Raw genomic sequence first — 26,795 nt, forward strand, 5'->3', positions numbered from 1 at the left:
ACCTCGGAAGAAAAAAAAAAAAAAAAACGACGTACATACAATCATTTATATATTAACCCCGATGCATATCTCATTTCAAACCATCTTCTATGCATAATGTACATTATATCACCCATAGGTACCTTTATATAGTCTCTATAATATAGATATATATTAAAAACTCTGATTTGGATATTTAACAAAATTCATTATTTAAGGGTATATTTTATAAATATATTAGAGGATTTAATTGATTTTGATTGCTTACAACCAAGATATGAGATGAGGAACATAGCTTAACTGTCTTCTCCGAGTGGATACGACAAAATGGACGGCAGCCTTGCCTTAGTTAAGCCAATGTTTATATGAAACCTTTGACCTTAATAAAGGCCTTGTGAGTCATCTGCAACGGGAGCCTTACTCAGGGTTTATATAATATCCAATATCCTATCTTAACTGCTAGAAGGTGAGAACATGAAGCTTTTCTAATGGTCCCTAAAAAAAAAAATATATATATATATCTCGTCCTTATTAGTACCTATTTCCCATAGAAATGGGATCCTGACTAAAGCTCATAAACATACTGGAAACTCTGCTTCCAAGGTAATTATTTTAAACTGGTCTTCATCAAAGGGCCATGATCTTGTAGCATACGAAGTCCGGCCTCTATCTACTCTTCAACCACAAACATCACAATCTCTTGTAGTCTAGAAATAGTCAGAACTCCAACTCAATGTCCATAACAAACCTTAGGGTATTGTCCTTGGACAACGCCAACCATAAGCATGTCCATAATAAACCTTAGGGTATTGTCCTTGGACAACGCCAACCATAAGCATGTCCATAGCAAACCTTAGGGTATTGTCCTTGGACAACGCCAACCATAAGAATGTCCATAACAAACCTTAGGGTATTGTCCTTGGACAACTTCAACCATAAGCATGTCCATAGCAAACCTTAGGGTATTGTCCTTGGACAACGCCAACCATAAGCATGTCCATAACAAACCTTAGGGTATTGTCCTTGGACAACGCCAACCATAAGCATGTCCATAGCAAACCTTAGGGTATTGTCCTTGGACAACGCCAACCATAAGCATGTCCATAATAAACCTTAGGGTATTGTCCTTGGACAACGCCAACCATAAGCATGTCCATAACAAACCTTAGGGTATTGTCCTTGGACAACTTCAACCATAAGCATGTCCATAGCAAACCTTAGGGTATTGTCCTTGGACAACGCCAACCATAAGAATGTCCATAACAAACCTTAGGGTATTGTCCTTGGACAACGCCAACCATAAGCATGTCCATAACAAACCTTAGGGTATTGTCCTTGGACAACGCCAACCATAAGCATGTCCATAACAAACCTTACAGTATTGTCCTTGGACAACGCCAACCATAAGCATGTCCATAACAAACCTTAGGGTATTGTCCTTGGACAACGCCAACCATAAGCATGTCCATAACAAACCTTAGGGTATTGTCCTTGGACAACTTCAATCATAAGCATGTCCATAGCAAACCTTAGGGTATTGTCCTTGGACAATTTCCACCATAAGCAAGGTCAACAGTAGGCACTGCCTACTAGTCACTCCTCACACAAGACTGGAACACCATTTACTGGCTTTAGATGATAAAGGATACCCTCTGTTCACCGTCCAAAAAGAACTACCTTTATTTCCTCTACAAACTCTCAACAAGACCTTCGTAATCTACAAAAAGTCATGTCTTCAACTCGCTGCCTGTAGGGCATGTTTCTTAGACCACCTAAACCAATGTCCATAACAAGTTATTTTTATTGTCTTGAGGTGATGCCAGCTACCATTCACTCTTCATACAAGACTGGAATGTCACTTGCTGCCTTTAGAAATTATGGATTTCTTCAAGTCACTGCGCAAAAAGAACTACCATTGTCTCTACAAGTCCTCTATAGTCTACAACAAGTCAGGTCTTCAACAGGATATCAGTAAGAGGTTTTCCATAGGAGTTCAGGAACTATCAAGCTCCTTTCATCTCTGTCCATAAAGGATGAAGACTTAATTAATGTTCATAAGATATCACCTTTAGATAAAGTTCATCAAATATTTAAGGCTTTCTGTGTCCCTATTTCTAAAAATGAATTCAGAAGATCTCAAAGAGGACTGTCGCTGAATGACCCATAAAAGATGGGCATCTTCTACTCACTGCCTAAAGAAAAATCCAAAACATCTCTTCACCCTTCATGCACCCAAGAGCTCTTCCACTATTAGCCTGTACAAGGTCTTCTTCTCACCAATTGCATAAGATCAAGTCTGAGAACCCTTGCAGTGCCACCTCAATTATACCAGGTATAGTCTTGGATCCAGTATCCCCTGACCACCTCAATTATACCAAGTATAATCTTGGATCCAGTATCCCCTGACCACCTCAATTATACCAAGTATAATCTTGGATCCAGTATCTCCTGACCACCTCAATTATACCAAGTATAATCTTGGATCCAGTATCCCCTGACCACCTCAATTATACCAAGTATAATCTTGGATCCAGTATCTCCTGACCACCTCAATTATACCAGGTATAATCTTGGATCCAGTATCTCTGGACCATCTCATTATACCAGGTATAATCTAAGATCCAGTATCTCCTGACCACCTCAGGTATAATCTTGGATCCAGTATCCCCTGACCACCTCATTATACCAGGTATAATTTTGGATCCAGTATCTCCTGACCACCTCATTATACCAGGTATAATCTAGTATCCAGTATCTCCTGACCACCTCATTATACCAGGTATAATCTAGGATCCGGTATCTCCTGACCACCTCAGGTATAATCTTGGATCCAGCATCTCCTTACCACCTCAACTATACCAGATATAATCTTGGATCCAGTATCTCTGGACCATCTCAGGTATATCAGGTATAATCTTGGATCCAGTATCTCCTGGACACCTCACCTATATCAGTTATAATCTTGGGTCCAGTATGTCCTGGAACACCACTTGATGTCATCACCTGACAGTCCAAAGACACTCTTTCTGGAATGAAAATAGAAACGTCTGGTGTAAGCCAAGATTACGGAATAACAAAAATTAGGGGCTTCATACCAGTCAAATGTCATAAAACCCATGAGTAAAACAACCAGCCAAAGATGACAAACTTAAGACCTTTCCAAAAAAAACATGTTTTTTGTTTTCTTTTGAATTACCAAGACCCTCCAAAGTCCATTTCCAAAAAAGTCTTGTCCCCATACCCCATTCCAGCCTACGCCGACTTCTTCAAAGGTCCAGAAAATGGCGTTGAGGATTGGTCTTGTGACGCCAATGGTTGGGTTCAGGATATGTGACATAGAAATAGATTACAATCTATAAAATATTACAGTCCTGGGTAATTAATCGTTACATAAGGAGAGGAAGGACAGAAAAGATTTGAATGACACCTGCAGCATTTTACAGCAAAAAACGTAGATATCTACATCATGTTAACCTTAAAAAACTCTATAAAACACTAGATATTAATAATAAAAAATATGCATATACGGCATGTAAACTGCTTTGGTAACATCGTATTCCAGATGTCGTCAGTGCATAAGAATCCTCCCCTAGGAGAGGAGAGGAGGAAGCTCAATAAGCTGAGGGCTATCTCCGGATATTCCTACGGAGCCATCGCTGTGTGGAGGATAATCGCGGTCCACCGTCCGAGAGTAAATAGGGAGTCTCTGGGGGATCTGGCAGGCTCGAGGTCATAAACTGGAGCGCGCGGTGAGGGAGATCATTAAGGTGCTGATGGCAGATAAAGTGCAGGCGTTTGACGTGGAAGCACCTGATCCTTGTGCGTAGGCATCTGGAAGACAGCAAAATGGAGAAAAGCTGTTTTTACGGAGGAGAAGCCATCCGCTGGTGATGTAAACAAGCAGAACATCGCTCATTATCAAAATCTCAAGTAAGTGATTGCTCTGAAAAGTGTTTTCTATATCCTAGACAATCTTTTTGTGATTGATCTATAATTGTCCTCGTTTACCCCCGGGAAGGTAAATTACCGTGCATATGCCTGTCACAACAAATTGAAGGCAACAATCACAGAGATGTATCAGCAGAAGAATACTGATCTGAAGGATGTCGGATCTCACATCTACGAAGTCTGCTCACCTATGGCCCACCTGGCACTAGAACCCGGATCAGAACTAGATGAAGAATAAATGGTATAAAAGAAGTCTCTACTACTTATGGTGACCCAACAGGTGCAGGACCAGTGGCATATCCTCCGTGGGTGCAATGTGTGCCGTGGCCATGGACCCCAAGGGGGAAGCCCACACATTGCACAACATAGGAGAATGCCATTGGAGTCTCTGTCTTTTCTGCAGCTGCGATTGTCACTCTGTGGTTGTCACTCTGTGGTTGTCACTCTGTGGTTGTCACTCTGTGGTTGTCACTTGCAGCCATGGCAAGGATCTGCTATGGGGCGGGTCCCTGTTTCCAGGGCGAGGAGAACTCTGATAGGCTTTAGCAGTAGCCAATCAAAGTCCTCCTTCCCTTGCTAGCCCTGCCTACCCAGGGAAAGGAGGAAGAGAGCCCGTGCTGAGGAATGAACCACCATGGATAGTGGTAAGCTGTGCGGGGGAGGGCCATGTGGTGGCTGTACTGTGGGATAGAGGTTCACTTACTACTGACCCCTGAACTCTGAGTCATCTGCTACTGACCCTTGAACTGTGCGTCATCTGCTACTGACCCCTGAACTCTGTGTCATCTGCTACTGACCCTTGAACTGTGTGTCCTCTGCTACTGACCCCTGAACTTTGCGTCCCTTACTAATGACCTCTGAACTCTGCGTCATTTACTACTGACCCCTGAACTGTGCGTCATCTGCTACTGACCCCTGAACTGTGCGTCATCTACTACTGACCCCTGAGCTCTGGGTCCCTTACTACAGACCCCTGAGCTCTGGGTCCCTTACTACTGACCCCTGAACTCTGGGTCCCTTACTACTGACCCCTGAACTCTGGGTCCCTTACTACTGACCCCTGAACTCTGGGTCCCTTACTACTGACCCCTGAACTCTGGGTCCCTTACTACTGACCCCTGAACTCTGCGTCATCTGCTACTGACCCCTGAACTGTGCATCATCTGCTACTGACCCCTGAACTCTGCGTCATCTGCTACTGACCCCTGGACTCTGGGTCCCTTACTACTGACCCCTGAACTCTGGGTCCCTTACTACTGACCCCTGAATTCTGGGTCCCTTACTACTGACCCCTGAACTGTGCGTCATCTGCTACTGACCCCTGAACTGTGCATCGTTTGCTACTGACCCCTGAACTCTGGGTCCCTTACTACTGACCCCTGAACTCTGGGTCCCTTACTACTGACCCCTGAACTCTGGGTCCCTTACTACTGACCCCTGAACTCTGGGTCCCTTACTACTGACCCCTGAACTCTGGGCCCCTTACTACTGACCCCTGAATTATGGGTCCCTTACTACTTACCCCTGAACTCTGCGTCATCTACTACTGACCCCTGAACTCTGGGTCCCTTACTACTGACCCCTGAACTCTGGGTCCCTTACTACTGACCCCTGAACTCTGGGCCCCTTACTACTGACCCCTGAATTATGGGTCCCTTACTACTGACCCCTGAACTCTGGGCCCCTTACTACTGACCCCTGAATTATGGGTCCCTTACTACTTACCCCTGAACTCTGCGTCATCTACTACTGACCCCTGAACTGAGCATCATCTGCTACTGACCCCTGAACTCTGGGTCCCTTACTACTGACCCCTAAACTCTGGATCCCTTACTACTGACCCCTGAGCTCTGCATCCCTTACTACTGACCCCTGAGCTCTGCATCCCTTACTACTGACCCCTGAACTCTGGGTCCCTTACTACTGACCCCTATTGTTGCTGGCTGCAGGGGATATATTCTACTGCTTTATCTTTAATAAATTCCAAATTACTTAGCACAGCAATATAATACTTGGTTCCGAATTCTCTAAAAGGGGGCGGTACTGGGAGGTGGAACCAAGGGATGATGCTCGGAAGTGGGTAGGGGGTGGAACCAAGGGACGGTGTTCGGAGGTGGGTAGGGGGTGGAACCAAGGGACGGTGCTCGGAGGTGGGTAAGGGGTGGAACCAAGGGACGATGCTCGGAGGTGGGTAGGGGGTGGAACCAAGGGACGGTGCTCGGAGGTGGGTAGGGGGTGGAACCAAGGGACAATGCTCAGAGGTGGGTAGGGGGTGGAACCAAGGGACGGTGCTCGGAGGTGGGTAGGGGGTGGAACCAAGGGACAATGCTCAGAGGTGGGTAGGGGGTGGAACCAAGGGACGGTGCTCGGAGGTGGGTAAGGGGTGGAACCAAGGGACGGTGCTCGGAGGTGGGTAGGGGGTGGAACCAAGGGACAATGCTCAGAGGTGGGTAGGGGGTGGAACCAAGGGATGGTGCTCGGAGGTGGGTAGGGGGTGGAACCAAGGGACGTTGCTCCGAGGCGGATAGGGGGTAGAACCAAGGGACGGTGCTCAGGAGGTGGGTAGGGGGTGGAACCAAGGGACAATGCTCGAAGGTGGGTAGGGGGTGGAACCAAGGGACGGTGCTCGGAGGTGGGTAGGGGGTGGAAACAAGGGACAGTGCTCAGAGGTGGGTAGGGAGTGGAACCAAGGGACAGTGCTCAGAGGTGGGTAGGGAGTGGAACCATGGTACGGTGCTCAGAGGTGGGTAGGGGGCAGAGGCAGGGGTGACTCATAAAAGGGGCAGTCCTGCACCCATTCTCTGAGAAATAAAAGCCCTGCCACCTCGTATACATGAAAATAAAAATATACAAAAATGAAACAAATATGAAAAGAATTCAGCTTCATCCTGTATATTGGCTCACATTGTAACAAGTACAAAGAAGGCCAGGAGTTCAACATTTAAGTCCTTTCACTGGGTAGCCATCCATATTAAAAAAGGACTATCGGCATGAGAAAAGTACACAGCAGATCGAACAACAGATGAAAACATTTGTATACAAATAATAAATGCGTCTGAGAAAATGTACACCAAGAACAATTCTCCTCCTCCTGATGGCTTCCAATGTGTGGTTTGCCGACATTTTTGATCATTGAGAAGCGGGAAGGCTTCCTATTCGGGACTTGACCCTTCGGGTGCGAAGAATACCGTCATGGTGGATGGAAGAATACCGTCATGGTGGATGGAAGAATACCGTCATGGTGGATGGAAGAATACCGTCATGGTGGATGGAAGAATACCGTCATGGTGGATGGAAGAATACCGTCATGGTGGATGGAAGAATACCGTCATGGTGGATGGAAGAATACCGTCATGGTGGATGGAAGAATACCGTCATGGTGGATGGAAGAATACCGTCATGGTGGATGGAATGATGCCTAAACCTGCATTTCCTGATGTATATGTTCCTACAATCCCGAACACGGAAGAAAACTAGAATTGCATTTTTGTTGTGTTCATCATCTACACAGCATGGTGGAAGAGTCACCCACAGGAGGGGTCCAGGAAACGTCAGGCAGCCTGCGATTTTGCGTTTTTGAGGATGCTGTTTTTGGATACAGGAACTTCGCTGTCGTTACAAGGCGCAGGCATCAACACGTATCAGTCGTACATTTTATTTTTCATGTTGTTGTCTTCTGGCAAATAATAAACTCTAGGCTGGAGGAACGTCTGTGAATGATATTATTCTTCTGCAGAAAATGTACTGTTGTTGGATCCATTTTCCTTCACGTGCCACCCTCTTTCCCTTTAAGACTGAATGGGGGGGTTAACAATCCTGAGTTTGCCACAAAATAGGCCCGGTGAGGCGTGTCAAGGTGCTGTCGGCCATATTGTAACCAGGCTTTTTTGTGGCATTGGTGCAGTAAAAGCTTCTTTCTGGCAACTCCACCATGCAGCTCATTTTTGTTCAAGTATCAACGTATTGTGATCCTTGCAACAACCACATCGTCTTTTTCCAGAGTAGCCTGGATTTCTCCTGAGGTCACCTGTGGGGGGTTTTCTTTTGTATTCCAAACAGTTCTTATGGCAGTTGAGGCTGCCATCTTTCTTGGTCTGCTTGACCTTGGCTTGTTGTCAAGAGATCCCCGAATTTTCCATTTCTTAATAAGTGATTGAACAGTACGGACCGGCCTATTCAAGGCTTTGGATATCTTTTCAGATCCTTTTCCATCTTTATAAAATTCCATTCCCTTTTTACGCAGGTCTTTTGACAGTTCTTGTCTGCTCCCCATGACTCAGTATCTAGCCCGCTCGGTGCCTCCATGTGAGAGCCAACAAACTCACAATTTATACACTGACACTGATTGCAATGTGAAAAGCCACAGATGTGGAAAATTAACCCTTTAATGGCCATTGTACCCTCCGTGTGTCACCTTGTGTGTCTGTGCCAAGGCTGAACATTCCAAGGGGTGGAGACTTCTGATCTGGGGGCGGAGAATTCTGATCTAGGGGCGGAGACTTCTGATCGGGGCCATGTGGGTGATTTTCTGTTATCATTAGGATTTATAAAGGAGCCAAACAACCATGTGATCGTAAATGGCGTTATGTCATCACTATCCTTCAAAAAGACAGTTTTCTGGCAGGATCCCTCAGATTTTCAATATCAATGCCAAAATTTCACCATTTCTGCCGGGGTGTGCAAACTTTTCAGCACAGCTGTACTAGTATAAACCCATTCGGGTCCAGTCACATGATCCAGCTCCCCTGTGTCAGCCAGCAGTGGCTGCAGGGGAGAGGAGGGAAAGCCAACAATGGCTGGGACATGGGAGCCTATGGGTGAGGTTGTGGAATTCCCAGTCATTGTTAGAGTGTTCCCTCCTCTCCCATGCAGCTGCCACTGGCTGACACAGGCTGCCAAACCCGTACTAACGCGTTTCACTTCTGCCAAGGAGCCTAATCCTATGACTACAATTAAATGAAACATGTTAGAGCAGGTTTGGCACTAGGTGGGGTTGTCATGTGCATCATGTTACTTCCGGTTTCTTAAGGTGAACGGCTGCCTTTCTTTTCCTTGAAAGTTTGATTTGCTATGTGTGCAATGGCTCGCAACCGTGGAAAACATGCTTCAGCAACCTGGGAGACAAGAGAGGAGTGTAGAGGAACACAAGTCTTTTAAACACATCCCCTGCCTCAGAGTTGGAGTGGCTGGAGATATGGGGAGACCCAGAACTGGAGCCCCTGATATATGGGGAGACCCAGAACTGGAGCCCCTGAGATATGGGGAGACCCAGAACTGGAGCCCCTGAGATATGGGGAGACCCAGAACTGGAGACCCTGAGATATGGAGAGACCCAGAATTGGAGCCCCTGAGATATGGGGAGACCCAGAACTGGAGACCCTGAGATATGGGGAGACCCAGAACTGGAGACCCTGAGATATGGGGAGACCCAAAGACTGTCTGAGACAGAGACCCATATCTCAGACCCCGACCCTGAGATATAGGGAGACTCAGATAATGGAGCCCCTGAGATATGGGGAGACCTAGAACTGGAGACCCTGAGATATGGGGAGACTCAGAGACTGGAGCCCCCGAGATATAGGGAGAACCAGAGACTGGAAACCCTGAGATATGGGGAGACCCAGAACTGGAGACCCTGAGATAAGGGGAGACCCAGAGACTGTCTGAGACAGAGACCCATATCTCAGACCCTGAGATATGGGGAGACTGGAGCCCCCGAGATATGGGGAGACCCAGAGACTGGAAACCCTGAGATAGGGGAGACCCAGAGACTGGAGACCCTGAGATATGAGAAAACCCAGAGACTGGAGACCCTGAGATATGTGGAGACCATGAGATATAGGGAGACCCAGAGACTAGAGACCCTGAGATAAAGGTGGAGCCAGGGACTGGAGACCCTGAGATATAGGGAGAGACAGAGTCTGGAGACCCTGAGATATGGGAAGTTACAGGGGCGTATTTACCACAAGGCATACAAAGCATGTGCCTAGGGCGGCATTTTTCAGGGGGGTGTTGGTCAATATCAGGCTCTCTCTGGGGGAAGTGGGGGCCAATTTTGTGTTGCCTAGGGCAGCACAAAACCTAAATATACCACAGGGAAGACACAGACACTGGAGACCCTGAGATAAAGGGGGAGCCAGGGACTGGAGACCCTGAGATAAAGGTGGAGCTAGGGACTGGAGACCCTGAGATATAGGGGGAGACAGAGACTGGAGAACCTGAGATATGGGGAGACCCAGAGACTAGAGACCCTGAGATAAAGGGGGAGCCAGGGACTGGAGACCCTGAGATAAAGGGGGAGCCAGGGACTGGAGACCCTGAGATAAAGGGGGAGCCAGGGACTGGAGACCCTGAGATAAAGGGGGAGCCAGGGACTGGAGACCCTAAGATAAAGGGGCAGCCAGGGACTGGAGACCCTGAGATAAAGGGGGAGCCAGGGACTGGAGACCCTGAGATACTGAGAAACCCAGAAAGAAGACAGGGCAGAGACAGGAGACCAATTTAGAAATTCCTAAGTATGCCAGCACCAATCTCCATGGCGATGTATGACCCAGGTCCGCCCACAATCCAGGGGTCATAGACACATTCCAGGGCATCAATGTGGCCTAAATTGTCAATAAAATTAAAATGCGTCCAAACATTTATTTTTTTTTGCAATTTCTCACCGACCACTCACTGGATATCCGAGGAATGCGGATTGGTTCACTGCTTCTGCCCTCTCCTCCATCACTGATTGGTCGGATCTCAATGACGTAATCCTCATCGTAGGGAAGGGACAGTTCCACTGAGGTCTGATTTGTCTCGATCATGGTGGCTCCAGCCTGGCGGTTCCACCGATAGAAGACCTACAACAATAATAAACGAAGTCACAGTGAGTAAAAGTGACCCAAAAAAAGTGTGATTGGACAAGCATCTGAACCTATGAAAATCTTAGGCTGTGTTCCTCAGTTTAAGCCCCGCCCCTCAGGAGTCTAGTGCAGTCTCCTTCACACAAACTGAAGCATGAGGAGGGTTTTGCAGTGCATGGAATCATCTGAAAGGAGCATGCAGTGGTGCCCAGACGCACAATAAAAAATGTTGCAGAAATTTGGAGAGAGGTAAACTACGGGGATTCCTTTTCCTTAATATATTATGTAGAGTTCACAAAGTAAGGGAGATCATTGATCATAAACCTGTTATGGGCAATTTCGTTTGCATGTAGGCAAGTGCAGTCTCCTTTCTTCACTGATGGTGGCGCTCAACCGCAGCGGCACTGCAGAAGGAGAGGAAGTCAGGAGGAACACCTCTATGGTTTCTTGGGTCACTGGAGAAGCTATCCGGTTGGATGCTGCCACCTCATATGACTCCGGCAGCCATCTTGGGTCAGGCAGAGTCTATTTAAGACCCTGGCTCCCGGGATTGGTGTGCATTCCTGCGAGTGGGTAGTGCAAGGACAGATCTCCCGTCTGAGTAGGATTAGGGACTTAGGAACAAAGACTGTTCCTGTATATGGGACTTTGTCATGTTTTGCACTTTTATTGAGTAAAGGGTTAAACTTTGCCTTCTGCCTGGTCTGGAGTCCTTCAAAGAGCTGCAATGCAAGTACCCGACGCAGTTCGACCTTGAGTGTTCGGTCTGGGTCACTAGCACATGGAGTCCACATGTTAAGAATCATCCTAACATTAGTCACACATGTGGTTGCCATGGGCAGCAAAGGTACAGTCAGCCAGCAAGCCTGTCAATAGCGTGTACCTGGTATAGGTGGAAGTGTCTCTAGCCGTGAGGGAGATATTGTTGGCACTCCCTATGTCGTGTTATGTCTCCTATAGCAACAGAGCAGTGGTCCCCGTCCTGTACAGAGGTGCAGAAGTTCAAGAGTTACAGTCAAGTGGAGCCTGTGCTAGGTGCAGAACGGGGTCCCATTCCTCTACTGGTATCAGTGGTGAAAAACGCTGAACAGGTAGGTGTGGTCAGTATTCGGCACTGCCCACCTAATTGTATGCTACAGAGGAAAGATGTCCATTTACACGGGGACCCGAGAGCCAACTGGAGAACAGTTATGGTACATTGTGTATCGGTCATCTCTTATGTTAGAGGCTCGCATTGGGGTTGAGGAGTCCCCCATGGCAGCCTTGGCCTTCTCCCAACACAAAAGTAAAGGTACCCTGTGGGCAGGAGAGTGACCCTGACAGAGTTGCCTAGCGTAGCCTGAAGAACCCACCCCAGAGGTAATCCTCTTATGTGACCCAGACTTGACACCCAATGATATAATTGGGAAACATGGAGGAAGGTTCACCATCACCTGCCCAACCCCTTGCTACAAGCATGTGTATCGGTCATCTCTTATGTTAGAGGCTCACATTGGGGTTGAGGAGTCCCCCATGGCAGCCTTGGCCTTGTCCCAACGGCACGAAAGTAAAGGTACCCTATGGGCAGGAAAGTGACCGTGACAGAGGTGCCTAGCGTAGCCTGAAGAACCCACCCCAGGGGTAATCCTCTTATGTGACCCAGACTTGGCACCCAATGATATAATTGGGAAACATGGAGGAAGGTTCTCCATCACCCGCCCAGCCCCTTGCTACAAGCATGTGTATCGGTCATCTCTTATGTTAGAGGCTCGCATTGGGGTTGAGGAGTCCCCCATGGCAGCCTTGGCCTTGTCCCAACGGCACAAAAGTAAAGGTACCCTACGGGCAGGAGAATGACCCTGACAGAGTTGCCTAGCGTAGCCTGAAGAACCCACCCCAGGGGTAATCCTCTTATGTGACCCAGACTTGGCACCCAATGAGTTAATTGGGAAACATGGAGGAAGGTTCTCCATCACCCTCCTAACCCCTTGCTACAAGCATGTGAATAGAATGGTGCAGGACAGACAGAATCGGTTTGTCAGGCTCTAGTAGACTACAACACACTCCTTGGAATAGGTAGAAGATGGCTTCAGCTCCGGTTCTCCAACTGTAGAGAACCATTCAATGGTAGAGTCGATGAAGATACGATTAGGCCCCGAAAAGGTTGAAACACATCCCTACAGGTGGAGACCAGGAGCCGAAGCCATCTTTTACCTGTTCCATTCACACTCATGAAGCCGGGAGGCGGAGTCTGTGTGCAGGTGACCACCGTTTTGTGGAGGAAAAAAACTTCACGCGTTGAATGTGGCCTAAAAATCTCTCTCTGGCAAGGCTGACCACTCGGAGAAAGTCATTCCAGGAGGAGATTAACGCCCCCACTTACCCGGTAACCTTTCACCTCGGACTCGTCCTCCTGCGCGGTCACCTGATCCCAGTTCAGGATAATTTTGGAGTTGGAAGAGTTCCAGACGATGTTTCCAGGCGGCTGGCTTGGGGCTGCAACAGAGAGGAAAGTCTCAGAGAAAACAGAGTCACAGACATGATTTTGCCGAATTTGGACCTACATGGAGTGAGGCCGTCAGTGTGCGGCTCTTGTTCTGTTGTTTGCTGCATGGCAATGAGTAGGGGAGGGGTTCCTGGAGGCCAGCACCTGATATACTACACACTGGAGGACTACACCTGATATACTACACACCGGAGGACTACACCTCATATACTACACACTGGAGGACTACACCTGATATACTACAGACTGGAGGACTACACCTGATATACTACACACCGGAGGACTACACCTCATATACTACACACTGGAGGACTACACCTGATATACTACACACTGGAGGAATACACCTGATATACTACACACCGGAGGACTACACCTCATATACTACACACTGGAGGACTACACCTGATATACTACACACTGGAGGACTACACCTCATATACTACAGACTGGAGGACTACACCTCATATACTACAGACCGGAGGACTACACCTGATATACTACACACTGGAGGACTACACCTCATATACTACAGACTGGAGGACTACACCTCATATACTACAGACTGGAGGACTACACCTCATATACTACAGACCGGAGGACTACACCTGATATACTACACACCGGAGGACTACACCTCATATACTACAGACCGGAGGACTACACCTCATATACTACACACCGGAGGACTACACCTCATATACTACAGACTGGAGGACTACACCTGATATAATACAGACTGGAGGACTACACCTGATATACTACACACTGGAGGACTACACCTCATATACTACAGACTGGAGGACTACACCTGATATACTACACACTGGAGGACTACACCTCATATACTACAGACTGGAGGACTACACCTGATATACTACACACTGGAGGACTACACCTCATATACTACACACTGGAGGACTACACCTCATATACTACAGACTGGAGGACTACACCTCATATACTACAGACCGGAGGACTACACCTGATATACTACACACGGAGGACTACACCTCATATACTACAGACTGGAGGACTACACCTCATATACTACAGACTGGAGGACTACACCTGATATACTACAGACTGGAGGACTACACCTGATATACTACAGACTGGAGGACTACACCTCATATACTACAGACTGGAGGACTACACCTGATATACTACACACCGGAGGACTACACCTGATATACTACAGACTGGAGGACTACACCTCATATACTACAGACTGGAGGACTACACCTGATATACTACAGACTGGAGGACTACACCTGATATACTACAGACTGGAGGACTACACCTCATATACTACAGACTGGAGGACTACACCTGATATACTACACACTGGAGGACTACACCTCATATACTACAGACTGGAGGACTACACCTCATATACTACAGACTGGAGGACTACACCTCATATACTACAGACTGGAGGACTACACCTCATATACTACAGACCGGAGGACTACACCTGATATAATACAGACCGGAGGACTACACCTGATATAATACAGACTGGAGGACTACACCTGATATACTACACACTGGAGGACTACACCTCATATACTACACACTGGAGGACTACACCTCATATACTACACACTGGAGGACTACACCTCATATACTACACACTGGAGGACTACACCTGATATACTACACACTGGAGGAATACACCTCATATACTACAGACTGGAGGACTACACCTCATATACTACACACTGGAGGACTACACCTCATATACTACAGACTGGAGGACTACACCTCATATACTACAGACCGGAGGACTACACCTGATATACTACACACTGGAGGACTACACCTCATATACTACAGACTGGAGGACTACACCTCATATACTACAGACCGGAGGACTACACCTGATATACTACAGACCGGAGGACTACACCTGATATACTACAGACCGGAGGACTACACCTGATATACTACAGACCGGAGGACTACACCTCATATACTACACACCGGAGGACTACACCTCATATACTACAGACCGGAGGACTACACCTCATATACTACACACCGGAGGACTACACCTCATATACTACACACCGGAGGACTACACCTCATATACTACAGACTGGAGGACTACACCTGATATACTACACACCGGAGGACTACACCTCATATACTACAGACTGGAGGACTACACCTGATATACTACAGACTGGAGGACTACACCTGATATAATACAGACCGGAGGACTACACCTGATATAATACAGACTGGAGGACTACACCTGATATACTACAGACTGGAGGACTACACCTGATATACTACACACTGGAGGACTACACCTCATATACTACAGACTGGAGGACTACACCTCATATACTACACACTGGAGGACTACACCTCATATACTACAGACTGGAGGACTACACCTGATATACTACACACTGTAGGACTACACCTGATATACTACACACTGGAGGACTACACCTGATATACTACACACTGGAGGACTACACCTGATATAATACAGACTGGAGGACTACACCTCATATACTACAGACTGGAGGACTACACCTGATATACTACAGACCGGAGGACTACACCTGATATACTACAGACTGGAGGACTACACCTGATATACTACAGACTGGAGGACTACACCTGATATACTACACACCGGAGGACTACACCTGATATACTACAGACTGGAGGACTACACCTGATATACTACAGACTGGAGGACTACACCTGATATAATACAGACTGGAGGACTACACCTCATATACTACAGACTGGAGGACTACACCTGATATACTACAGACTGGAGGACTACACCTGATATAATACAGACTGGAGGACTACACCTGATATACTACACACTGGAGGACTACACCTCAAATACTACAGACTGGAGGACTACACCTCATATACTACACACTGGAGGACTACACCTCATATACTACAGACTGGAGGACTACACCTGATATACTACAGACTGGAGGACTACACCTCATATACTACACACCGGAGGACTACACCTGATATACTACACACCGGAGGACTACACCTGATATACTACAGACTGGAGGACTACACCTCATATACTACACACTGGAGGACTACACCTCATATACTACACACTGGAGGACTACACCTCATATACTACACACTGGAGGACTACACCTCATATACTACAGACTGGAGGACTACACCTGATATACTACAGACTGGAGGACTACACCTGATATACTACAGACTGGAGGACTACACCTGATATACTACACACTGGAGGACTACACCTGATATACTACATACTGGAGGACTACACCTCATATACTACACACTGGAGGACTACACCTGATATACTACAGACTGGAGGACTACACCTGATATACTACAGACTGGAGGACTACACCTGATATACTACACACTGGAGGACTACACCTGATATACTACACACTGGAGGACTACACCTCATATACTACAGACTGGAGGACTACACCTGATATACTACAGACCGGAGGACTACACCTCATATACTACAGACTGGAGGACTACACCTCATATACTACAGACTGGAGGACTACACCTCATACTACAGACTGGAGGACTACACCTGATATACTACAGACGGGAGGACTACACACTGAGCATGTATCCTGAGTGTGTATCCCGAGTGTGTATCCCGAGTGTGTATCCCGAGTGTGTATCCCGAGTGTGTATCCCGAGTGTGTATCCCGAGTGTGTATCCCGAGTGTACATCCTGAGTGTGTATCCAGAGTGTGTATCCTGAGTGTACATCCTGAGTGTACATCCTGAGTGTGTATCCAGAGTGTGTATCAAGAGTGTGTATCCAGAGTGTGTATCCAGAGTGTGTATCCCGAGTGTGTATCCCGAGTGTACATCCCGAGTGTGTATCCCGAGTGTACATCCCGAGTGTACATCCCGAGTGTGTATCCCGAGTGTGTATCCCGAGTGTGTATCCCGAGTGTGTATCCCGAGTGTGTATCCCGAGTGTGTATCCCGAGTGTGTATCCCGAGTGTACATCCTGAGTGTGTATCCAGAGTGTGTATCCTGAGTGTACATCCTGAGTGTACATCCTGAGTGTGTATCCAGAGTGTGTATCAAGAGTGTGTATCCAGAGTGTGTATCCAGAGTGTGTATCCCGAGTGTGTATCCCGAGTGTACATCCCGAGTGTGTATCCCGAGTGTGTATCCCGAGTGTGTATCCTGAGTGTGTATGCTGAGTGTACATCCTGAGTGTGTATCCCGAGTGTGTATGCAGAGTGTGTATCCAGAGTGTATATCCCGAGTGTGTATCCCGAGTGTGTATCCCGAGTGTGTATGCAGAGTGTGTATCCCGAGTGTATATCCCGAGTGTATATCCCGAGTGTGTATCCCGAGTGTGTATCCCGAGTGTGTATCCCGAGTGTATATCCCGAGTGTGTATCCCGAGTGTGTATCCCGAGTGTGTATCCCGAGTGTGTATCCCGAGTGTGTATCCCGAGTGTGTATCCCGAGTGTGTATCCAGAGTGTGTATCCAGAGTGTACATCCTGTGTGTGTATCCTGAGTGTGTATCCCGAGTGTATATCCCGAGTGTGCGTCCCGAGTGTACATCCCGAGTGTGTATCCCGAGTGTGCGTCCCGAGTGTACATCCTGAGTGTGTATCCCGAGTGTGTATCCCGAGTGTGTATCCCGAGTGTGTATCCCGAGTGTGTATCCCGAGTGTGTATCCCGAGTGTGTGGGAAATGAGCTGTTGTTTCCGGCTCAGTATCGGCTCCTCTGCTCTGCAATAACAGAACCTCAGCAATTAACAAGTAAAAAATAATTCAGATCTAGAATCATCTATGGCCCTGGAAGTAAAGGCATGGAACCTTCCGGAACATGGAACCTCTCAGAACATGGAGCCTTCCAGAAGATGGAACCTTCCGGAACATGGAAACTCCCAGATCATGAAGCCTCCAAGAACATGGAACTTTCCAGAACATGTGACCTCCCAGAACATGGAGCCTTCCAGAACACGGAACCTCCCAGAACATAAAGCCTTCAAGAACACGGAACCTCCAAGAATATGGAACCTTCCAGAACATGGGACCTCCAAGAACATGGTACTTTCCAAAATATGGGACCTCCAAGAACATGAAACCTCCAAGAATATGGAACCTCCCAGAACATGAAACCTTTCAGAACATGGAACCTCCCAGAACATGGGACCTCCAAGAGCATGAAACCTGCAAGAACACGGAACCTTCCAAAACATGGAACCTTCCAAAACATGGAACCTCCCAGAACATGAGGCCTCCAGGAACATGAAACCTCCAAGAACATGGAACCTTCCAGAACATAGAAACTTTCAGAACATGGAAGCTCCGAGAACATGGAACCTCCCAGAACATGAAACCTTTCAGAACATAGAAACCTCCCAGAAAGGAAGGCCAGTTTGGTGTTGGATCACTCACGTGGTTTCCTGGTGGTCACATTGGCGGTAGGGCTGGCGGGGCCGGTGCCTGCGCTGTTGTACGCCCGCACATTCAGGTAATAGAGCGTGTGGCCCTGGAGATGGCTCAGTTTGGTAGAAGTTTGGTTTCCCAGAGTTCGGAGTTTGCGGGCGCTCTGCTCCTTCTCGTTCTGCTTCCAAAATCGAACCTGGGTGAGAAGTGAAGGGTCACGGGTGTCAATGATGGGCAAATGGTTGGGATTGGTTGGTGGGCGGTAAAACTGGGTCAATGTGTTCACCTCATATCCCTGGATTCTCCCTTTGCTGAGGCTACTCGGTACCGGTATCCATGACACCTCGATGTCCCAGGCAGTCAGGCTCCGGGCCACCACCCCCGCAGGGGCCCGACTTGGCTCTACACAAGAGATACATAAATATAAGTCACTCAGATTGGGAATTGTTAGTTGGTGAGAATGCAGAGCTGAGCCTACAGAGGGGGGCCAAGACCAATATTCCTACCAACATTACCACTGCCCCCCCCCCATTATACACAACTAGGTACAGCCCCCCCCCATTATACACAACTAGATACACCCCCCCATTATACACAACTAGATACGCCCCCCATTATACACAACTAGATACACACTCCCCCCAATATACACAACTAGATACCCCCCCCAATATACACAACTAGATACACCGCCCCCCCATTATACACAACTAGATACACCCCCCCAATATACACAACTAGATACACCCCCTCCATTATACACAACTAGATACACCCCCCCCCAATATACACAACTAGATACCCCCCCCAATATACACAACTAGATACACCGCCCCCCCATTATACACAACTAGATACACCCCCCCAATATACAAAACTAGATACAGCCCCCCCATTACACACAACTAGATACACCCCCCCAATATACACAACTAGATACACCGCCCCCCCATTATACACAACTAGATACACCCCCCCAATATACACAACTAGATACACCCCCTCCATTATACACAACTAGATACACCCCCCCCCCAATATACACAACTAGATACCCCCCCCAATATACACAACTAGATACACCGCCCCCCCATTATACACAACTAGATACACCCCCCCAATATACAAAACTAGATACAGCCCCCCCCATTACACACAACTAGATACACCCCCCCAATATACACAACTAGATACACCCCCCCAATATACACAACTAGATACACCACCCCCCCATTATACACAACTAGATACACCCCCCAATATACACAACTAGATACCCCCCCCCATTACACACAACTAGATACCCCCCCATTATACACAACTAGATACACCCCCCCCAATATACACAACTAGATACACCACCCCCCCATTATACACAACTAGATACAGCCCCCCCATTACACACAACTAGATACACCCCCCCAATATACACAACTAGATACACCCCCCCTATATACACAACTAGATACACCCCCCCAATATACACAACTAGATACATTGCCCCACCCCTGTTATACACAACTTGATACACTGCCCCCCCAATATACACAACTAGATACACCCCCCCAATATACACAACTGGAAAACTAGATACACCCCCCCAATATACACAACCCCCCCCCCCATCATACAGGGCTCCACATCCTACCCATAATACCAAAGCCTTGTATCCCCACCAGAAATGCCCCACAGAAAACCACAAAGCAGAGGTTAATATTGGGGGGGGGGGGGAATCAGACGTATAATTCTGAATTTTTGTGGTTGAACTGGATGGACTTTTGTGTTTTTTTTCAGCCAGACTAACAATGTAACAATTCTGTCCTTCATAGTCTCCCTCACAGGGATTGCTACCCACTTCCTCAGGAGGATGCAGAAGAAGGGTTAGTCCGGGGCCCTCAGCCTTCTGAAGGGGCCACAATGAACTGAAATGAACATTTTCCTCCTGCGGCCACGGAATGGAGGAGAGGAGGAGAAGCCAGATTTCATTGGTTGCAGGAGGAAAATGGAGGGCATTGGTTCCTGAATACGCCGCCCCTCCTGTCCAAGTGTAAAACAGCAAGTGACAGGGAGGCCGCAAGGGCCCCCTGGAGCATGGGGTGGGGTCACTGTTGTGACCCGACACTAAACCAGTGGTTGAAACGCGTCTCAACTCTGGGGTTTTACCCCCCCCCTGCACCAAACCGCAAATGTAAACAAACCCTTCTGTCCTGAGCCCCCGACAAGGCTGCTTTCAGAGTGATGCGCTGAGGTGGAGCTCCTGCGGATTTCCTGCGGATTTCCTGCGGGTTAGTTGCGCTTTGTCATAGACTTCTGTTATATCTCGCGGGTCAGATGCACTTTTTGAACGCACAACAAAACTCCTGCCTTGGGAGTCTGGGTGCACCAAAGGATATGATAGAAGTGTGCTTCCCTGGTCTGAGGTCAAGGGCCAGCAGAGGGCTCCGAGGGCCACATGTGGCCCATAGGTTGAGCACCCCTGGGTTGATATCAGGGGCGGACTGGTAACTCATGGGGCCCCCGGGCAATAGGGGATCATGGGGCCCCTGTGTCCTCGCTCAAACTCAAAAAAGCCTATGAAAAAGGTACCAGGGGCATCTCATGGGGCCCCCTACTGACCCCGGGCCCTTGGGCAGTTCCTGAGTTTCCAAATGGTCAGTCCTGAATAGGTTGAGCACCCCTGGGTTGATATCAGGGGCGGACTGGTAACTCATGGGGCCCCCGGGCAATAGGGGATCATGGGGCCCCTGTGTCCTCGCTCAAACTCAAAAAAGCCTATGAAAAAGGTACCAGGGGCATCTCATGGGGCCCCCTACTGACCCCGGGCCCTTGGGCAGTTCCTGAGTTTCCAAATGGTCAGTCCGCCTCTGGTTGATATGCAAGTAGTCTGACACTGAGCAAAAACCCCATAAGGTGACATCAAGTGCCCCTTGGTAGGCATCTGGGACACGGGGGCAACCCGGAGCCGGTATCCAGGGCCAGTGCTAGAATATGTTGCACCCTAGGCAAGACCAGCTACTTGCACCCCCCCAAAAAAAAAAAATAATTCACCTGTAGTTCTACTTCACTCCTCCTAACACAAATCCCCCTAAATCCCTCCACAGCACAAATCCTTCCTCCTCACCCGAATCTCCCCCTATGCACAGCCCCTCCCAATCCCCCCTACTAGCACAAATCCACCCCAATCCCCCCTACTAGCACAAATCCCCCTAAATCCCTCCACAGCACAAATCCTTCCTCCTCACCCAATTCTCCCCCCCTATGCACAGCCCCTCCCAATCCCCCCTACTAGCACAAATCCACCCCAATCCCCCCTACTAGCACAAATCCCCCTAAATCCCTCCACAGCACAAATCCTTCCACCTCACCCAAATCTTCCCCCCTATGCACAGCCCCTCCCAATCCCCCCTACTAGCACAAATCCACCGCAATCCCCCCTCCTAACACAATTTCCCCCCCAATCCCCCCACATTCACACTACAATAAAATGAAGCTAACCAATGCCCCTGACAATGTCTTTTTTGATGACGAAACACGTAGGGTGGAGCCACGCTGTCATCGTGCTCTGGAGGGACAGCCATCTTGTTGGTTTGAAAACACTCTTTTTTTTTTACCATTCTGGCTGTTATATTTATTCATGTACGCAGAACCTAAATAAATCTATTGATAATAATTTTAGATACTACACTCTGAGTCGCCTTTCTTCTCTTCTGTTCTTCTGACATTTGATGGGAGATTTTATTATTTGGAAGTTCATTGAAGTTGGAGAAGCAATTTTATTGTTCTGGAGGGGATTTCTATCTTGGATCCACTGTTGCCTAGAGGATATACCATACTACTTATACTGACCGTCACTTTGGGAGGTCACAACTTCCGGTGAGAGGCCAATCTATTTGGGTGGATGGTGACGGCTGTTGGATTGGATCTTTCCTCTCATGCACAAAATTCGATCTGTTTGGGAACCTACATGGACTTTATCACATTTATTGTGTTGTAAGATCAACTTATAATTAGCGCTGCATTTATTTATATTTCAAAACCAACCAACAGCCAATCACAGTGAAGAAGGCTTCAACAGCCAATCACAGTGAAGAAGGCCTCAACAGCCAATCACAGTGAAGATGGCCTCAACAGCCAATCACAGTGAAGATGGCCTCAACATCCAATCACAGTGAAGATGGCCTCAACATCCAATCACAGTGAAGAAGGCCTCAACATCCAATCACAGTGAAGAAGGCTTCAATAGCCAATCACAGTGAAGAAGGCCTCAACAGCCAATCACAGTGAAGAAGGCTTCAACAGCCAATCACAGTGAAGAAGGCCTCAACAGCCAATCACAGGGAAGAAGGCCTCAACAGCCAATCACAGTGAAGAAGGCTTCAACAGCCAATCACAGTGAAGAAAGCTTCAACAGCCAATCACAGTGAAGAAGGCCTCAACAGCCAATTACAGTGAAGAAGGCTTCAACAGCCAATCACAGTGAAGAAGGCCTCAACAGCCAATCACAGTGAAGAAGGCCTCCACAGCTAATCTAGAAAATGTTCAGACCCACAATCATCCAATCACAGCTCGGCTCTCGTTAGACCACCTACCTTCCTCGGCAGTGTAGACGACGGTCAGGGGGCTGAAGGGTCCCTCCCCCCTGTTGTTGAACACCCCGACCTTCACCTCGTACGGAGAGAAGGACGGCAGACTCTCGTTCCTGTAGACGTAGCGAGCGGCGTCTGCTGAGGCTACAACGGTCTGCATCCAGCTGATCGTTCCGAAGGGTCGGAAAGCCACCACGTAGCCGAAGCCTCCACCGTTCTGGTATTCCTCGGGGACCGGCTGGAAGGTGATAGGAATACCGGATTTATTTCCGGGAACTCAAAGCTGACGTTTGATCTGCTTATATCTTTCAGCCGTTGGTTCCCCTCATACATTACATACCTCATTTTACACCCCGTGATGTCATCACTGGGTCTCTTTGCTTCTCTATACAATGCAGGCAGATCATGGCTGGTGGGAAGGGTCGGCAGGGTGCTGTACATGGTTTCCTGAAAATATTACAGCCCCCTGCCTCAGTACTCCTCTCAAGAGCCCTCAGTCCTGATGCAAGCAGTGGGAGGAGTTATGCAAATATCAAAACGTATTGATAGGTGGGCGTCATCCTGGGGGAGTGGGCGGTCCTAGACAGGCTACATTTGCATAGGTGATGCTGAGCCTCTGTGATAGAACTGAAATCCAATGACTGAAAGGGGCGGGGCAAGGGATAGTCAGGCTGTGGCACCAAGTCTGGGGCGAGTGTCCCTTCTGCCCCCCACCCAGCTTGAATCAGCTCTAATTAAAAAGGTGGGGCCAGGGACAGTCAGGCTGGGGAGTAAAGTGATAGATGATGCTGGACGTCCTCCAGCCAGGAAAAGAGGCGGAGCTCTATTTGACTTTCTGTGTCTTCTAATGCACATTGTGAGAAGCTCCCAGTGTGCAGTGATATCACAGGAAGCCATTCCAGTCCAGGGGAGGAGCCGGTACACCTGTGCAAGACTGAAGGGGAGGAGCCAGTACACCTGTGCAAGACTGAAGGGGAGGGGCTGGTACAACTGTGCAAGACTAAAGGGGAGGAGCCGGTACACCTGTACTAGACCGAAGGGGAGGAGCCAGTACACCTGTGCAAGACTGAAGGGGAGGAGCCGGTACACCTGTGCAAGACTGAAGGGGAGGAACTGGTACAACTGTGCAAGACTAAAGGGGAGGAGCCGGTACACCTGTACTAGACTGAAGGGGAGGAGCCGCTACACCTGTGCAAGACTGAAGGGGAGGAGCCGGTACACCTGCGCAAGACTGAAGGGGAGGAGCCGGTACACCTGCGCAAGACTGAAGGGGAGGAGTCGGTACACCTGTGCAAGGCTGACGGGGAGGAGCCGGTACACCTGTGCAAGGCTGACGGGGAGGAGCCGGTACACCTGTGCAAGGCTGAAGGGGAGGAGCCGGTACACCTGTGCAAGGCTGAAGGGGAGGAGCCGGTACACCTGTGCAAGGCTGAAGGGGAGGAGCCGGTACACCTGTGCAAGGCTGAAGGGGAGGAGCCGATACACCTGTGCAAGACTGAAGGGGAGAAGCCGGTACACCTGTGCAAGACTGAAGGGGAGGAGTTCATACACCTGTGCAAGACTGAGGGGGAGGAGCCGACACACCTGTGCAAGACTAAAGGGGAGGAGTTGGTACACCTGTGCAAGACTGGGGGGGAGGAGCTGGTACACCTGTGCAAGACTGGGGGGGAGGGGGCAAAGGGACGATTTATGGAATAGAATAGGAAAGATTAGTTTCCTTATAACCATCATAGAAAATGAATGAACATTTATAAATATAGAACTCTCTGTTCCGGCACATTCTGATCTCTTCTCTCTTATCTAATGATATTGATGATTGTGAACCGACTATGAACTCATAGGATACAATGTAACGTGTGGGGGGGGCAGTAACATGTTTCACTCCCTGGTGATTGCCGGCTCCTTGTACAAGCTCTGGTTGCAGCAAATTTCATAATATTTTTGGAGGGATTCCATTGAACGGTCTTGTTGTGTAATGATGACTTACCTCCCATGTGATGACAAGCTCATTCTTGCTGCCTCCTCCCCCGCTCACATTGGCTGGTGTGACCTCCGGGACTGAAAACGGAAAATGAGAAAGTCTGATATTACAAACGGTGGAAAATTGGGAAAGAAAGCAAAACCGAGCATCTATGGTAGTGAGGAGCCATAACTGGAGACTACTGGGGGGAAGGGGGGGGGGGGGGGGGATCTAAATATAGATGTGGCCATGATGGCTCTATCCCCTGTGGGACAATGAAGTGACAACACAACACCAGCTCTGAGTTTACAGCAACAGGGAAGAGTGAGGAAGGGTACAAAAGTGTAACCACATGGGAGGTTCAGCAGAATTATCACTTTTATTATACAAGACTTCTCTATATTTTAACTTTACTCATTATTTCTTGTCACCACTAGATGTCAGCAAAGACTACAAGTGAGAAAAAGAAACAGAAAAGTGGGGCCCACATCTTACGACGGTGCACCAAGGATGTGGCAGATAGAGACACTCATTTCCAGAGATTCTCAGCTCTCACCCCGGACTTCACTTCTACAGAAGAGGAAACTATTGTCCCTTAAAGTGTTTGTAAAGGCTGAAGGTTCTTTTTACCTTAATGCATTCTCTATATTAAGATGAAAAAAAGGGAAGGAAGGAGGAAGAGGGAGGAAGGAAGAGAAGGAGGAAGGAAGGAAGAGAAGAAGGAGGAAGGAAGGAAGGGAAGAAGGAGGAAGGAAGGGAGGGAGGAAGGGAAGAAGGAGGAAGGAAGGGAGGAAAGAAGGGAGGGAGGGAGGGAGGGAGGGAGGAAGGAAGGAAGGAAGGAAGGAAGGGAGGGAGGAAGGAAGGAAGGGGTGGAAGGAGGAAGGAAGGGAGGAAGGGAGGGAGGGAGGAAGGAAGGGAGAAAGGAAGGAAGGGAGGGAGGGAGGGGTGGAAGGAGGAAGGAAGGGAGGAAGGGAGGGAAGGAGGAAGGAAGGGAGGGAGGAAGGGAGGGAGGGAAGGAGGAAGGAAGGGAGGGAGGGAGGGAAGGAAGAAGGGAGGGAGGGAGGAAGGGAGAGGAAGGAAGGAAGGGAGGGAGAGGAAGGAAGGAAGGAAGGAAGGAAGGAAGGGAGGAAGGGAGGGAGGAAGGAAGGGAGGAAGGGAGGGAAGGTGGAAGGAGGAAGGAAGGGAGGAAGGGAGGGAGGGAGGAAGGAAGGGAGAAAGGAAGGAAGGAAGGAAGGAAGGAAGGAAGGAAGGGAGGGAGGGAGGGAGGGATGGAAGGAGGAAGGGAGGAAGGGAGGGAAGGAGGAAGGAAGGGAGGGAGGGAGGGAGGGAAGGAGGAAGGGAGGGAGGGAAGGAAGAAGGGAGGGAGGGAGGAAGGGAGAGGAAGGAAGGAAGGGAGGGAGAGGAAGGAAGGAAGGAAGGAAGGGAGGAAGGAAGGGAGGGAGGGAGGAAGGGAGGAAGGAAGGAAGGGAGGAAGGAAGGAAGGAAGGGAGGAAGGAAGGAAGGAAGGAAGGGAGGAAGGAAGGAAGGAAGGGAGGAAGGAAGGAAGGGAGGAAGGAAG

At 48.6% G+C, this 26,795-nt stretch overlaps 1 protein-coding gene across 2 annotated transcripts in view; it reads right to left on the reverse strand.

The window, feature by feature from the left end:
- Positions 1 to 201: 201 nt before the first annotated feature.
- The window catches only part of LOC149434319 (contactin-4-like), a 126,181-nt gene continuing 99,587 nt past the window's right edge, over positions 202 to 26,795 (reverse strand). Inside the window, exons 16-22 of one of the 2 annotated variants that reach the window (XM_089663821.1) lie at positions 25,265 to 25,335; positions 23,281 to 23,515; positions 18,978 to 19,093; positions 18,701 to 18,887; positions 13,138 to 13,250; positions 10,604 to 10,772; positions 202 to 3,810 (exon numbers count right to left, since the gene is read on the reverse strand). In XM_089663821.1, coding sequence (XP_089519947.1) covers positions 3,710 to 3,810; positions 10,604 to 10,772; positions 13,138 to 13,250; positions 18,701 to 18,887; positions 18,978 to 19,093; positions 23,281 to 23,515; positions 25,265 to 25,335 — 992 coding nt within the window. In that variant the 3' untranslated portion in view covers positions 202 to 3,709. Of the gene's footprint in view, positions 3,811 to 10,592; positions 10,773 to 13,137; positions 13,251 to 18,700; positions 18,888 to 18,977; positions 19,094 to 23,280; positions 23,516 to 25,264; positions 25,336 to 26,795 lie in introns of both variants that reach the window. The other variant, XM_089663822.1, reaches the window with a different exon arrangement.

This window comes from Staurois parvus, unplaced genomic scaffold, assembly GCF_062004578.1.
Source record: "Staurois parvus isolate SC_StPar_1 unplaced genomic scaffold, SC_StPar_1.0 ptg001778l, whole genome shotgun sequence".
Taxonomy (NCBI): Eukaryota; Metazoa; Chordata; class Amphibia; order Anura; family Ranidae; genus Staurois; species Staurois parvus.